The sequence below is a fragment of the Poeciliopsis prolifica genome, unplaced genomic scaffold (genome assembly GCF_027474105.1).
Source record: "Poeciliopsis prolifica strain line A6 unplaced genomic scaffold, Auburn_PproV2 SCAFFOLD014, whole genome shotgun sequence".
Lineage (NCBI taxonomy): Eukaryota > Metazoa > Chordata > Actinopteri > Cyprinodontiformes > Poeciliidae > Poeciliopsis > Poeciliopsis prolifica.
Window position 1 is genome coordinate 3,111,349 of NW_026562389.1, and position 17,294 is coordinate 3,128,642.

Genomic DNA, 17,294 nt, shown 5'->3' on the forward strand with positions numbered 1-17,294 from the left:
ATGCGTCCAACAAATCACTTCCACAACACATTGTCGCAATTGTTTGGCTGATGAATAAAAGCAGTAGTACAAATTATGAGTTTGGAGGGTATTTTTTCCTTTGCTTTCTTTAGAACACAAAGTTCTGCAAGAAAACAAGCTAAATTATATTAAAAAAGGCCCACTCTCATGTGCAATTGTGTTTTTCTACAATAAGTATGCAGGAAAATTGATTCTTTTAGCCAAGTTTGTGGTCATTATTTTGATTTCCAGTGGAAAATAAACTCTGCAGGTTATCTGACTTCAACAAACAAATCCTGGAAATGCACATTCATATGAAAGTCTAATCTGTCAAATCTACTTACAGTACATTCTGCAAGGTCTGAGAGTTGACATGCACGTACAGTAGCAAACAGCAGGAGGACATTACCCTCTATATGATAGCTGCATTGTCTTATGTAACACGGCTTGTTGGCCAGTTACACACAATCAGCTACAAATTACACTCTGTGAGGTGGTGGTGGTGGGGGGGGAATCCTTTTTCAAGGCTTGGAATTGCCCCTGAGGGTTTCCTTTGGTTCTGTGTTCATGTCTGAAAGTGACAACAAAGAAAACTAGAAGGTGTGATTTCAATGTGAGCAGGGTCAGCTTAGTGATGTCAGGCAACTGGAGTCAAGCTTCTTGGTTCCTTGAAATTGGACATGTTCTGTCACAACCAATGGCGAGTCTCGGCCTGGACAGGTGGATTGTGAATTTTCTGACATAGCTTAGCAGATTTTTTGCAAGTGCAGCAGCACGGCTGCAGCTACAAAGATTAATATAATCTGACTTTAGCAAGAACAGCTCATACTACTACTTTTTAAGTTAAAGCATCTAGTAAATGACAAATTACGACCTTCAACAATCAACAAAATCCAAAAGCCACAAATGCAACAACATCGAAAGATGTGCTAATAGGGAGCCATTAGTAAAAAAAAGAACATAAATAGCCAAATTACAGTTTGCAAATCCTTAATTTTTGCAGACCTGCTGAAATGTTTGTCCCCACAGACCATCATTACCACTGGAGCCCAAGGTGTGAATCTTACAAGCCATTCGAACTGTGAAATAAGGTGGTGGAAACATCATGTTGTGGAGGTGTTGCTGTTGCAGAGATTAGAGTAGCCTACTTTACAAAGGATAGAATGAATGTGATGTGAAAATTCCTTCCTTGATTTTATTTTTTGGTTTATTTTTATTACTATTTTTTAATTTCTAATCCAATGACATCAAATTATTGCTCCATACTTCCATACTTTCTAAAGTTTTACTCTAATGTAGCAGAATAAAGTGTTTTTGATCATTGCTTTAATACTTCAATAGTCTGTTTGAAACACCAAACGTCAACGGAGGGAAGGGAGAGCGCCACCTCTCGCTAAATGTCCGCAGACAACGTTCACCGGACGTCGGTTGGACTTTCGCCTAACGGTCGTTTAACGTCCGCTCAGCAAATGTAAAAGTGTTTCAACTGGACGCGCTTCGCCCAACGTCCTTCCGACGCGCGTCGCGTTCCCAGCTGTGGAGCAAACAGTTTGAATGAAGGGGCGGGACTGAAGTCCGCGGGAGGCTGGATGTCAATGAACCCTCCGGTGTCTCTTTTCACACATTTCACACATCCGCGTGTCCCGCTGACTGACAACCGCCTGCATGGACCAGTTTGCAGATGATTTTTCATTTGATGTTGTTAGAAATCCCATGAGGTCCGTCGGCCGCAGGAGCAGGGAGAGGATGCTCTGCGCCGGGCGGAAGGTTTTCAGATAAGGTGCAGCCAGCTGGTGTTTGGACGAGTCTGTTTCTTCGCGAGCAAATAACTTTCTGGCCTCGAGAAAAAGTTCTGCCCTCCGAGTGAAGCCCGAGCGGACACGACGATGAACGAGCCAACGATTGATCCGTCGATAAGGACCTTACCTGCGACCATCCCGACCCTTATGTTCATCCTGGGGGTGGTCGGGAATGTCATCGCCATCGCAGTTTTGTGTAGGACTCGCAGAGAGAAAAAGGAGACCACGTTTTACACGCTCGTGTACGGCCTGGCGGTGACGGACCTCATGGGCACGCTCCTGGCCAGTCCGGTCACTATAACCACTTACATGCAGGGAAAGTGGCCCGGAGGGGACCCGCTGTGCCAGTACATGGGCTTCATCTTGCTCTTTTTCTCCCTGGCGGGACTCAGCATCATCTTTGCCATGTCTGTGGAGAGATACATCGCTGTGAACCATCCCTACGTCTACAACGACCACGTGAGCCAGAAACTTGCCGGACACACCCTGGTGGCCATCTATATCTCCAATGCGCTCTTCAGCGCGTTGCCCGCCATCGGCTTCGGGCAGGTGGTGATGCAGTACCCGCAGACCTGGTGCTTCTTGGATTGGCGAACCAACCACACCACCCATGCCGTCTACTCCTATCTGTACGCCAGCATCAGCATTTTGCTCATCTTCGCCACTGTCATCTTTAACGTGCTGTTGTGCGTGGTTCTGATTCGGATGCACAAGAACTTCTTGCGCAGGATGTCGCAGGGAACCGACTCCGGGTGCACCGTGGACTCGTGGAAGAAATCGACCAACTTAGCACATCTGGCCGACACAGAGATTCAGATGGTACTTGTGCTCGTCGCCACAACGACCGTGGTGCTCATCTGCTCCCTCCCACTTATAGTAAGTATCCAAGCTGCTTGTCGTCCATGCGCACCATTACGCGCTGCCATTTCAAATGGTTGTATCAGGGAAAGTTGCTGCAATCCGACTACATTTGTGAATATTTTGTCTTTCTGTTAATTTGTCTGGATAATCACTAATGCTACTTCTAGATGATTCCCATTTTTGAACATTTAAAAAAAAAAATGCTTGTTCAATCTGAAGTTTGTAAAGTACCTTTGACAGGGTAGCAGTTTTACAGAAAAAATAAACTATCCTAAACTGAAGATAAGAAATGCATTAAAGTTATTCATATGGTGTTAACCCTAATTGAAGAGAGCCCAATGGTTTTGCACATCAGTTTTTCCAGGAAGCTGTCTTCCCTTATTTAGTGTTGATCCATGGAACACAAAGTAAACAGGTTTTTTATGGTGCATGCTGACAGACAGCCTCAGATTGCATCTGGTCAGAAGACTATTCAGTGCTTTACAGGCCATCCGGATGCCAGTGCTGTGATTATAACAACTGATGACGTGATTTATTGCAGTGTGGTCTGAACTCTGGCAGCAGCATTTCAGTTAGCAGTAATTATTATATCCACAGTAAAGACAGCATCAAAAATATTCCAATCTGAAAATTAAAGCTTGCAGCAGCTTTTCTGTCTCCGGTTTACACAGGAATCCCAGACCACAGATGTTATCGAGAGGATTATTTATTAACGATCATTAATCTGGATGATCTACAATCTGGATGTTAGAATTTCGGTCTGAATTCATAATTAGACCTTTTGCATGGTTAGTTTTCTAATCTCATTGAGACGAGTCTTAATCTCCGACCTTGAATATTTGTGTTTAAAAGAATAAGCTGTTTCATCTGCATTGAGTTTAAAGAAGTTTTGACCCATTTATTCCTTGATAAAATGATAAAAATAGTAGCTGAGTAGACATAAATGTTTGCCTGAGGTCGGGTTAATAGGTATTGAAATGAAGTGGCCCAGGAGTAGCTTCTCAAGGAATCTCTCGTGTGATTTAGTTATGAAATTACACAAATCAGTAGCAGTCTGATAATTAAAATCCACGCTGATTTAACACTCTACCAGACAATCTCATCCACTCTTCCAGGCCACCAATCATTATGTCATGATAAACTTCATCTGATCCAGGAGGAACTTTAATCTGGTAAAATTATTCCAATTTAGGTCTGGATGATAAACTTGTAATAATTTAACCATTAATGTCAATAATGTCGATATAAATAATTATAGGTTACTTTTTTATTTGACCGTACCTGTTTTGCCCACAGTTTTCACTCCACCATGCTGTTGTTTCTTATTTCTAAGAAACAACAGCCTGGTGGTGAAACAGTAAACTAACACTGCAGGTTGCTAGGTAAACAAAGAGTGAGGGAGTTAGTTGATGCTACAACCAACCGAGCTTAGCTCTCTGTCAGAGGTGGAGCAGCCAAAGCCGTTCCTCTGCCTACATCTCCCAGAATGCTGTGCGGTTCTGGATCAGAGTTTAGTGAATATTCTACATATTGAATATTCTATCAGGTGTGTTATCTATTGTTATTGATCACTGACATTGTTATTATCTAAAAGTCAATGCACACGCATCTGTATAGATTAAGCAGATACAGATTCATGATTTTTCCTACACTGTTAGTGAAGATTTACTTCTTATGTTTTGTACTATATGACAATTTTAAAAAATCCTTTTGAAATAATAATTTGTTTAAATCTGACACTAATTCATGACTTAGAAATAAATATTCTAAATTTGACCTGTATGCAGAATAATAATAAGTGTATATCTTTGCCATTTTCTAGAGACTTAAATTTTTGCACCTTCTTGCTTGCAAAATAACTCTAACTCAGTCTGGTTGGATGGTGCTACATTTTCTTTAACATGATTTTTTTTTTAATCAATAAAAGGATGAATAATTTGTCATTTGCTGTATGTTTATATATATATATATATATATATATATATATATATATATATATATATATATATATATATATATATAGATATATTATATATATCTATATATATATATATATATATATATATATACATATAATTTATTTAAGTAAAAATTATGTATAATTTTTCTTTCACATCCCAGTAATGTGCTTCACTGTGTTGCTCTGCTCATAAGATCCCAATAAAATGCATTTAAGTGATTGTTGTAACATGCCAAAATTTGAAAAGGTTTAGAGGATGTGAAAGCTTTAGCAAGGTAGACCAGATGCAAATACATCTGTACAACTTCAATGCATTTATCAACCAATGTGTCTCTGTTGCAGGTCCAGGTGTTCCTAAACCAGCTTTATAAGCCTCCAGTGGAGCTAAACATTGCAAAGAGCCCAGATTTACGGGCAGTTCGCTTCGCCTCCTTAAACCCTATCCTGGACCCCTGGATCTACATCCTTCTGCGTAAATCTGTTTTATATAAAGTTATTGAGAAAATCAAGTATACATTTGCCAAAACAGGAATAAGAAGAAGGTCAGTGGCAATTACCCTTTCAAGTGCTCACCAGCCCCCTTCCACCAGCTATCATTCTGGGAGCTCTGAAGACCCACAGATGGTCAGGCTTAACTCTAAGACTTTCCTCCACGTGTCGGAGGTCAAGGAGACAGCTACTGAAAGGCAGCTGCAGCAAACCAAACCGAGTGACTCAGAACAGAGCAAAGGAACAAGCACATTCACAGATTTAACAGTGGTCGCCTGCTCTGAAGACCCACAGATGGTCAGGCGTGACTCTCAGGCTTTGCTCCACGTGTCGGAGGTCATTGAGACAGCTACTGAAAGCCAGCTACAGCAAACCAAACCGAGTGACTCAAAACAGAGCGAAGGAACAAGCCCATTCACAGATTTAACAGTGGTCGCCTGCTCTGAAGTCCCTCAGATGGTCAGGCGTAACTCTCAGGCTTTCCTCCACATGTCGTTGGTCATCGAGACAGCTACTGAAAGGCAGCTACAGCAAACCAAACCGAGTGACTCAAGGCAGAGCGAAGGAACAAGCACATTCACAGATTTAACAGTGGTCGCCTGCTCTGAAGTCCCTCAGATGGTCAGGCGTAACTCTCAGACTTTCCTCCACATGTCGATGGTCATTGACACAGCTCCTGAAAGCCACCTACAGCAAACCAAACCGAGGGACTCTGAACAGAGCGAAAGAACAAGCCCATTCACAGATTTAACAGAGGTCACCTGCACAGAAGATCACTGATCACAGTGGAGGAGAAATGCATTCAGCTTCTTTCTGAATAAGGATTGCTGACATCCCATATTTCATAGCTGAGGCAGAATGTCAGTTATTTCTCCATGGGAGAAGATGTACATTTCTTTTAGAAAAAAGAAAATATGGAAACATAAAAATGGACACTGAACTGATATTTTGTGACTCATGCACATGCGGTAGGAAAGCTCTGTTGTTGTGAACATAGATGCAGATGGCACGTTCTCATTGGAAAACAACACTAGTCTGCTTGGAAACTGCCTTTTTCCAGCAAAAGAAGCACTACAATTTGCATTAAACAAGTTTTTACTGGCACTGATGTTGTTGAGCTCTGATGCCGAAAATAAACAATGTCTGCACATCAAACTAGAGTTGAAGTGTAGTGTGCCTATAATTACCTAAATTAGCTCTGAAAATATCTTAACCCCTAAGTAGTTGTGTTAATTTAGCTTCAGTTATGACAAATATATTTTAAAATCTCAAAAAGTATTCATTGAGGCCTGTTTGCAAAACCATTTGATGCTGTTTGTCAGATGTCAAAAAAATATCTGGCAAACAAAAAAAACAGTATTTAAAAAAAATCAATACCACTAGCATCACCATTATTACTTTTATTGCTACTTTTATGAACATTACAGTTAATATTACGTAATATCAATGGTATTCAAAGTTAAACGGGCTTCTGTTTCTCTACAAAAATGCCCCTCACTATGGGCACGACATCAGCAAGCAATCACTTATTTGATGTTTACTCTTGTATGTCTCTGATCGTGAGCATTCAGCTACCTCAGTGAAGACAAATTGAGATTCTGTGGGAGATTTCCAGCAGCCGTCAGTGCAGGACAGTGACGGTAGGATGCGTAGCAGCGACTGTGTGCACTCACTGCACAAACCGTGTTCTGCAAAGTCAATGAGGCCCGTAATTCAGGAGAAGTGAGTCACAAGATATAAGGTCATTACAGTAAATAAAACCAGCAGTGTGAGCAGTTCTTGGGATTAAACATTGGTATGTGCTGCCATAGACAGACTCATCTCTAAAACAAATTCTGGTGATGCTTTGAAAGGATTTCTTGTCTTAGCTCCGTCACAAATGCACCACAGTGATATATTTCACATGCTCTTTGTTTCTCTGCCTCACAAACATCCTATCGTAATCTTCAAAACAATTTATTCTCCTGAAAATGAAGGTACAATGATTCCTGTGCTATGACAGACGAGACTTAAATATTTCCCTGACTAGAGAGTTTTGGTGAAGTCAGTGGAGAACTGTTCAGTGATGTGGATTACTAAACTGTCAGATAGAAACTAATACAAAAAACTGTTGCCCAGGAGGCAACAGTGACACAATTCTCTGGAAGAAAGTTTTTGGAGGGATTATCAACCCAGGCAGGTATATGCTTCCTGCTGGGGTTTTTTTCTTTTCTTTTTTTCTGAGTTTCAAAACACTTTGCTTGGTTTGGCGTATGTAGGGGGAATTCAGCTGATCTTTTGTCAGTAGTAAACATCTTACTACTGAGATACTACTTCCTACCAGACTCCGTTTCAGGCTGGAGAAACAGAAACGTTCTCACGGAAAAGTGAAAGTAGCTTCTGTTGTGAGGGTGACCAGTTGTAAAAGCTGATTTTTTATTTTTTACCATTTGAAACAACTCTTATCTCAAAATCACACATAATCTTATTTTAAAGCTGTCAGTACTGCCATTCTTTTTGAATGAAATGATTTTTAGGTAATGTTATCTGAAGTCTGGTAGCTTTCACTCAACTCCTTTACTGTCATTACATAATGTGCCGTGGAAATCTGCTCTGTTGTGAGAAAATTTGTGAGGATCTGAAGGGCATTATTAGGTAACTGACATAAAAACGAACACCAGTTGCTGCATATGTACTGCTGGGATGCCGTTGTGGATTACAGGTTGGTATTATGTATTTACCTGGCTTGTAGTCCCATTTTGTAGCACAATCAAGTGACTGTTACCTTCAATCGTGTCAAATATGACTTACGAGAAATTTGACTTGACAGTTTGACCTCGTGAAATTGTCCCGCTTCTCTATAAGAAGCTCCTGCTCTTTCTGACCCTCTGCTTTCAGCCCCTCATCACGACGCTGCCTTTCCACTCTGCTGTTTACCACAGAGCAGCTGGACTGAGACACAGTTTGCATCATGAGCTCAGCAGATGTGTTTGCTAATTATTGCTTCAGTCATTGCCAATGTGAGGAGGAAAAGTGCTGCTACACTGCAGAAGCAGAAAATCATGTGTAAAAAGACAACAGTGTACCTGTGGCAGCAATTTAACTCTAGAACTGGTTCCTCTCTCAAAATCTGTTATGTCAGCTGTTCAGTCAGAACTTATCTTTCTCCAAGCTGAGGATGCTTAAGCTGCTTTCTGCTGCAGTAAGATACTGACTGCTAAAATTCCCTAATTCATAAACAATCACAATTTTTCTGTAATTAATTTCCTCTTATGTTAAGTTGACAACTTTCCGCTGTCATGTTATTTTTTAAACCGCTGCTAAAATGAAGCACTATTAGCTTTGTGACTAACGTTATATTGCCTCAAATGATTGCTCAGTGATAAAACTGCATCTTCGTTCTTCTTGTTTTTGTTATGCTTCCGTTTATGTAAAATTACTACGATTTGATCGGTGTCTGACATGCAGACTTCAGCCAGATTTGTTTTTATTTATTTCAAACTGTTAATTTATTCACTTTATAACTTTTTGTTGCTTTGATTATTTGTGAAGTTGTAAGGTGGTTGCTGGTTTTTTTGCAAACACGATTGACTGTTGATAACTCAAAACGTCGCTGCGTTAACTGATGGATATTTGTAAATTTAATGATGCAGCTGTAATTTACTGGCAATGTTGGTTCATTAAAACATGGCCTGTGAACTGCAGGCATACTGTATGTCGTTGCTATGAAGAGGAACTTAATGATGCATAATGAGCATAAAGTTTTTGTTCTTTGTAAACGTTGCAAAATCCTCTTATTACTCTACGCATCTCAATTAAATAACCTCAAAATGCACAGAAAATTGAAAACAAAAGTAGCACAGTGGTTTAGTGCTTCTTTCTCTCAGTAATTTGTTGAAGGAAGCTCATGGTGGACTCTCAGAGAAACAAAGCAAACAAAGAGCCTCTCATGGAAAGAAACCCGGGCCTGAGGAAGAAGAACTGGCGGCGAGAGCCTCTCTTTTCAAACAATAAACACTTCCTAAGCATCCAATTCACTGCAGATCATCTTAAACAAGCAATTCAGTGGCTAAAGAAAAGGCCGGGTCAGCCTGTACTCCAAACTCTGGGAACATTATTTAATAACATATTCAAACACTGAAAGGGGAATTTACAATATCAGGACATTGTGGTGGAAGTCCCAAAGCACGTAGGTTATGTTTACCCTTCGGTTTCTGCAGAATCCTTAATATCTATTAATTATCAAACATAATACTTATGTTATGGAAATCATTATGTGAAAATTCCCACTAATTTTAGTCAAATTTATGCCAGACATACTTTGTATTTTACTGGATCATTGAATAATTATTGGTTTCTCTTTAATGTCTTCCGTTGCTGCAACCACAATCCTAAGAGTGTCTTATGAGAGTTTTCAGTGAAAGATCAAAATAAACTAGGGCGCCATCATCACATGGATGGCATTCAGATATTTTGCCAAAAAAATACTAAAAAGTGCGTTTTAATCAAATGAAAGTTTGGTGCATTCGTCAAAGCTCAGTCAGATCTTCCCAAAGTTTTTCATCTGGATCTGGGTTTTTACATGAAAACACCAACAAAGAACAATAGGCTTATGGTTGTCACGATACAGAGAAAGTCCAGAGAGTACATCATGTTCTTGGGCTTAAGGTGGTGAGACTTCACATCTGTGCTGTTTCAAAGCTGGGAAGCTGCTCTACATCTTTTTACAAACAGCCTATTCACTGTCAGCTCATTGATAAACAGCAGAGGGCACCTGCTGCTGCTGCTGCTGCTGCTGCTGCTGCTGCTGCTGCTGCTGCTGCTGCTGCTGCTGTGCTGCTGCTGCTGCTGCTGCTGCTGCCACATGTTGGAAAGGACACAAAACGCTGCCACATGTTGGAAAGGACACAAAACAATCGCAGGCTGAAAATATGCCAAAAAAGACACAGAAACGATGAGGCAGCTGATTTCTGAGCCTGTGACAAATCAGTCTGGTGATGGGAGGAAATAGGACTGAAATGAAATCTGAAGTGAAAACAGGATCTCCAGAAGCATGTTCAGCTTTAGAGCCATCACTCTTACCAGGAAGAATTAGAGAGATGCTGGAGCTGAGGATGATGAGTAGATAGGGATGCGTATAAGCAGCTCAAGGTGAGGAGGAAGGTCAGATATTATTACCACCTTACAGCTCTCCAGGACATAAAAAGGTAAAATGTCTGAAAATTCAGGTTTTCTGGTCCTCTTTTCTAGAGTTTTTCTTTTCTTTTCAGAAAATGTCAGGCAGTATTTGTTTTCTGAGAAGCAGCGTAACGATGACAACGCTCTGAGGCTCTGTGTCCAAGTCAGCTTATTTAGAAATAAATGATTTATGGTGCTTAAGTTTAACAATGGGAACTTACTGACCATGTAATAGGTTATTAACTGAGCTGTGATTAACAGACAAAGTGTGGTGGTGGACCAGAGTCATATTTGGTGGTTAAATGATTTGCCAAGACTTCCCATAAGTGAGCCCAAAGGAACTGGCAGCGACAGCATGGTGAGCCGGGAAGCAGCTGGTTTCCAGTATATGTGCACGTTTGATTGGAGCTGAGATGGCTTATTGTGACAGTCTGTACTTGATCCAAGTGCAAAACGGTTTCATTCATATAATCACCTGTACAGTTCTGGTAAGGCGTCAGTGAGCGACATTTTCCTGCACCCATCCGTTATCGGCGTCCTCGGTTACCTGTCACAGCATTTTAATAAAAACAAGCTTCCCTCTGAGCAGATCATCAGTCACTCTATGGTGAAGCAAGCAAAGAAAGACAACCATGTACTCAGCACTTACACGTCTATGATTGATCCAGAATGGCCAAAACGTGCGGGAGAAAAACCGGAGTAGTCAGGCAAAACACACACTGGGCCAAAGTCCACACAGAGAGGCTGCAGCCAAGACTTGAATTACAGACCAGCTTTAGCTGGGAGACAGCATAAAGCATGAAATTAATTTGCAAAAGGTCAATTTCATTTTTCATTTGTAATTAAAGGAACAATTTAGTTTTTAATGTTTTACTGCCAGTGGAGGTTTTCACTATGAATCAAATGACTCATGTTCCAGGACGGCATCCCGTCAGAGCCACTGGAGCAGTTCAGGAAAAACAGTTGCACACACCAGTTTACCAGTTTATTTTTGTTTATTTGCATGTTCTGTCTGTTGTCCGCCTCAAGTGAAATAACAAATTTCTCTCCAAGGAGCCTCTGTGTTAGTAATATAACCCTTTAGATTCCTAAAGGGTCATTTCTCGGTTTTTTGTCTTTAAATAATCTAGCCAGCATTTTGCGATATTGTCCAATATCTGATCAACTGAAACTGGTCTAAGCTACAATATTTCACACTAAACAGAGATTATTAGAAGTCAGGATGTTGACGTCTGGGACATTTTGCAACCGTTCATGCAACCCCCGCAGCACCACATAGGACAACTGAAGCCTGGATTTTAAGCTTTTTGTGAATTTATGTAGAGTGAAAACTGGAAAGTAGGGACAGTTTAATAATGTTTGAGTTGAACTTAATCGAAAGCAGAGAGGCACATGGGAAAAAAAGCTCTAAACAGACTTGCTAAATGTGTCAGTTTCTCCATTCAGTCATTTCATAATAAACAAGAAAAACAATAATTACTTTCAGCCCAATCCTGTTCGATTTTATTGTCATGTCGGACAGTTTAGCATCTTGTTTGTTCACATTAGCCTACTCTTGTAAATCGATCAACAAACTCACAAGATACTGGCTGCTCATTCAGCTGCTCAGTCAGTTCAAACCTCATGGTTTTGTCGCTAATACGCTCCTTCATGTCAGCATAAACTTCCACTTATTCGCTGCAGGTTTGTCTCCTGAAGAATCCTGGCTGTGGTTCTTTGTTGCTCTCTGGCAAAAACCCATGAGGCTGGCTCAGGTTGCTAATTTTACTTAAAAACCAGAGCACTGACTCTTTAGCTCGTCTTAAAACCCTGTTTTTATGTTTCATACCATAAAAATATGAAACTACATACTTAGTGGTGAGTTAAGGCCTTTAAGTCCTCAAGCTAAAGAGCATCATTGATACGCACCAAAAGTTAGCAAAATATGATGCAACATTCTTGTAACATGCTGGTGATTATTTTGCTGGTGATGCCTCTATGATAATCTGAACTTAATGTAAAAGATGAAAGGCAGCTACATATATTACTGAAATTTAAACCCTCGTCTGTGTAAGAGTGTGCCTTGGTAAAGTTGCTATCTTTTACCTGTGTGTATGTAAGAACATACAAAAACAGCTGATTTAAATGAACCAATTTACTGAACTTTTCCTAAATTATGTGAAGCAAATGTCCTCTCTAATATAAGATTACCACATGTAATAACTATTTTTATATTAATTCATGAATATAAGTGTGAAAAACAATTTAATGAGCCTCCTATGTACTTGCACTGACAGGAAGACATGCAATGACACATGTGCTCATAACAGCAAAACACTACTATTGTTATTGGCCACTCTTACAGACTATACAAACACTTCCCACCAGTAGACAAAAAAAAAATCCAAAAAACACAGTTATTTCCCAGTTTTAAAAGAGAGCTGATGAAATATTTTGACGGATGTATCATGTTTGTTTTAAACTCTGTTTAACATTTCACCTCATGTGGCTAACTTTTTCCTATTCGCTTGGCTTACATAACAGTGCAGTTCAAAGTTACCGGTTAGGATCCTGTGTCATGGGAACTTGCTGATGTGCAAAATTGAGCTTTAGAAACTTTAAAACAACTCACTCTACATGCTGTATATTTATCAGCGATTCGACACGGTCAGGACACAAATGATCCTTAAACACTAAACTCTCTGATGGGAGTTTAAAATGTTTCTCTGGATTTAATCTCAGATCATGTACTCAAGGCAAAAAGTGAGGAAATTTGTGTTTAATTGATTGTTGTCCTTGTAAACATTATATAAACTTTGAAACTGTAAATTTTACTCTGCTGGAAAGCTGATATCTTCTTAAAGTGTCACATTTGCAGGGGTGTTTATATATAGAGAAAAGTCAGTTTTGTAGCAGAGGATCTGCATGTGAAAGATGCCCTCAGAGTTGACCATGACGCAACAAAAGACATCAAGGTTTTGGATTAAATCAGTTGCAAAGACCGCAGCTAACATCTCCTAAAAATATTGTTAAAAGAGAACGGCAGACACCTCAGAGGAAATGAAACCAAATCCATTAAAAGATATATCTGTGTTGTTTTGGGGCAAACCGTTTCATAAGCGTTAATATTTATCTTTTGATGTGGCTTTGCTGCTTCCAGATGAGATCAGAGATCTAACTTTTCTGAGAGACATGCATAAGCATTGACACCTGCGAATACTTTATTGACTTTATTTTTGCGTTACTAAGCCATTTCTAGATCATTCTCTCATGAATACTCTTAATCCTTCAAAGTATAAAAAATGCAAATATCTATGACACAAAATTCCACAGATTTGCAAACAATTTGGTCTTGGTTTCAAAAACGTTACAGCTCTGTATACTGCTAAATCAGTGACTGTTGTTGAAGTATTTTCAAAGGAAACATAATAATGCAAAAAGAATCCACATAAAATTTCACCAGTGAAGCATGATGTCCATTTTTAGTTGACATCAAGCATCACTGCCTTTTGTGAAAAATAAATTTGATTGAAAACGCATTTTAAGTGTTAGCAACTCTGATAAAAGCCAAAATATTCTCCAAGCTGCAGCCCAGATGCCAAACCTTCAGTATTAGAACTATGGTGTCCTTTTAAATATGGAACAAAAACTCAATAATTCAATGTTTTAACAGTCATGTTAATCCTTAGTGGTTAACTGATTATATCAGCTGCTTTATAGATGTACATGTGCTGTACTGAAGAGATAATACTAAATACGTTTCTGATCACATGTACTGGCACGGAAAGCTGACTAATTTGTACCTTGGGCCAATTTCATTTCATACATTCACAGTTTTACTTTAACAATAAATTAAGAATTACGGCATTGCACTTTTACCTTCAGTTTTTATTTGCTAGATTAAGGTTTGCAACACGCTGCACTGAAGAGGTTCTTTGTCTCTGTGGTTCACTTATATGATAAAAAAAATAGGATTGGTTTGTTTTATTTCATTTGTTTGTTCTGGTTTTACTCAGGTCTCCCTGGTAAATTTGGTCTTAAACCACCACAAATTAATAAGATGATGCTGATGTTTGAAGAAAGTTTTTGCAAATTATTTCCTGCTTCCAAGAAGGAAAGAGCGATATTTTTACATTTTCTTAATTTAACAGTTATTCACTTTGCTTTTGTTTATCAAAATCTGAAAATTTCTACGAAAATAAACCCAGACACTCCTCAGACTCGCTGACAATTTTTATAAACACTCAGAATTATTTGACGTAGTGGAGGATGTGGTATTTCCAAGAGCAGATGGTTTTTTTGTCAGTGGTTTTCACATGCCAAACTTATGTTTATTTTAATTTATTTGAACTCTTGAGACTCTGCAGAAAATGCAATTGTGAGTCACTGCAGTTGTTTTATACACGTTGTATAAAAATGCCTGTCTGGTTTGGAAATTCTTCTGAAAGGTACAGAAAGTCTCTTGCGGAGACATGATTTACTAACGGAGTCGTTTAATCTGCACAGAAGAACCAACTGGAACAGCCATAAATCTTCTCTTTGTGTGACTTTATGAATTTTATGAAATTATTGAGATCAAAAAGAGGAATCAAAACGTGGATGTGGCTGATATTAGTCATAATAAACGTTCTGCTTGTGGGTTTCTGTTTGTTTATGTGAGTGAGTTGAAGCAAATGCACCAACAATTGGTACCCTTAAAGTAAATTTGTGTACTTTTCAGTCAAATACTTATTTATATAACTCTTTATACATCCACAATATTAGTGACAAACATGCTAATAAATTCATTATAAAGAAAAACATAAAAATCATATTTAAAGTAAGGCAGATAAAACTAAATATAATAAACAAAGTAGATAAAATCAGAAGTCAAACCATATTTTTTAGTATTAAGAGCCTGGGTTGTACTTGGAAAACTGCATCCCAATACGTAAATGTACAGCAAACATCAATAAAAATATGTAGCAATGGCTGCATTTAAAATATTGTAAAAGTTATGAAACAATAAAAAACAAGCCTTTGATTAGAAAAACAAAGAAACAACACTCCGTCAATGACTACTGGAGAAGGGAACCGGCCCATACCTGCGAGGGTAAGCAGCTGGAATTACTGGATGGGTGCAAAAATTTCAAATGTCCGTAAACTTTTCCTTGAAAACGTTTCAGGTCAGTTGACCTCCTCAATTTCATATTGACAGTTTGAATACACAGATGTATTTTATGGCGCTTCATTGCTGTGAATCTCAGTTTTCATCTTGTGTAATTTTACATTTTTTCCCTTTTCTCAACACTCTCCTTCTTTCCAGGAGAGACCAGCACCACTGACTGCCGGTGTCACCATGATGGGTGTAAGTACTTTAGCAGCAACCAGAAACATGGAACAAGTGTGCTTACGTACAGAAACGGTCTCAGATATCGCTTCTGAGTGCACTTCTCTGCAGGCCTGAAGGCCACCAAAGACGTGGCCTTCAGGCCTGCAGAGAATAAACGCAGATGTGGGAAAATAAGTTGTTGTTAATCTGTTTGTGTTTGCTTTGACTGCAGCACTGTAACTAAGAAGCTTATTGTAAAACAGACAAAACAAAATGACTACTTGTCCAAATGTGCAAGTAAATGTGTATCCTTCCTCTCAAACTAATTGGATTTTTAAAGTTATGTACTGCAGCAAGAACAGAAAGAATCTGACATCAGAGACAAGATGTCAGTCTTTATTTCCATTTTGTTATTGCCAAAAAAAAAAAAGTAATTTTATCCTCCTTTAATTCATTTCCATAATTACTCCGTGTTCCTTGTCAGTCTTTAAAAACCATCAACTTTGCTTTAAAAAAAGCATAAAAACAGATGCAGGGGGAAACTCAAATTCTGACTCCTGCAGCTGTTTTGGGTGTTGGGAGGACAACAAAGTCGAGAGAGAAAACAACAACAACTGCCAAGGTCAGCCTGGGGTTTCCTGCTAATCATAAACATATTTCCTTCAATGCAAAACACAAAAACTCACAAATTACTGGTTGGATTGATCTTTTGTATGGATTTCTCTATAAGTGTTTATGCATCATTTATGCAGATAAATGTTCAAATTTGTTGTGATGAGGAGACTCTTGTCTTGGTTTCTGTATTTGACATAATTTCCTCTTTTCTAACAATGATTGTTTGGATGTCTTCACTTGCTCTGGTTATAACCTGTCCACCAGTGTCGTAATCAGGTCAGCGGTTTGGACCCGTCCTGGTATATCTGCATCCAGCACCAGTTCCTATTTCATGCTGTGTGTTGCGATAGTTCCTGATGTTTTTGTTTCTTTTATTCTATTTTCCTGACAGCTTATTAAATTAAATATTTAGCAGTACTCCTGCAGTACCATCTGGAGTGGACATCGTTTTTAGTTCATGGATCACAGCTTCAGGATAATGAGCTTACCTGTGCGAGGTCGCCTGCTGCATTTTCTGGTTCCAGTAATAAGGACTTTACTATCCAAATCTCTTGTTTTGTTAGTGTTTATGTTTTACTGAACATCTGATCTGGAGTGAAGTATACTCTGAGCTCGGGTTTTTGGTTCTGAGGCTCTTGGTTGCGAAGGCTTGACAATTCCTGAACTCATCTTCAATCCTGCTGTGACAATTTGTGACAATCTGTTTCCAATTTGCTTCCTGCTTCAGTCTTCAGAACCTCCAGTGTGTTTGTTTTGAGAGACTTTGCAGAGTGTCTTCAATGTCGCGGAGTCGCGGCCCTGCTTTCACGAAGTCCCTTTTGCAGGAGCCTAAACAATAAACATTTGTACTTTGGGAAAGCAATTAAGCTCATAATCTGAAGGCTATGAAACCATCTGAAGTCAGAATCAAACATGAGATATTTTTGTCTCCCACAGGAGTTCATGTTGCTTCTTCATGTTTATATCTGATAAATCAGGGTCGGTTGGTTCATTTCCAGGATCTGATAATTAACCAGAGTTTTACATATGGGTTTGTCCTGTTCCTCTGAAAAGACATGAATCAAGGACATCTTGATTGTTTATTTGCTGAGATTTGATCAAAACTGTTTAATCAGATTGCAAA

General features: G+C 39.1%; 1 protein-coding gene across 1 annotated transcript; it reads left to right on the forward strand.

The window, feature by feature from the left end:
- The first annotated feature begins 1,445 nt into the window (after nt 1–1,445).
- ptger4a (prostaglandin E receptor 4 (subtype EP4) a) lies at nt 1,446–6,269 on the forward strand. The gene is made up of 2 exons (XM_055039997.1): nt 1,446–2,675; nt 4,963–6,269. Exons 1-2 carry the CDS (start codon nt 1,887–1,889, stop codon nt 5,887–5,889), a joined length of 1,716 nt encoding a protein of 571 aa, XP_054895972.1. The 5' UTR covers nt 1,446–1,886; the 3' UTR covers nt 5,890–6,269.
- Nucleotides 6,270–17,294: the final 11,025 nt, after the last annotated feature.

Coding starts and splice junctions, on each gene's coding strand:
- ptger4a (XM_055039997.1), top strand. CDS start 1,887: ATGAACGAGCCAACGATTGATCCGTCGATAAGGACCTTACCTGCGACC. Junction 2,676..4,962: donor TCTGCTCCCTCCCACTTATA/GTAAGTATCCAA, acceptor TCTCTGTTGCAG/GTCCAGGTGTTCCTAAACCA.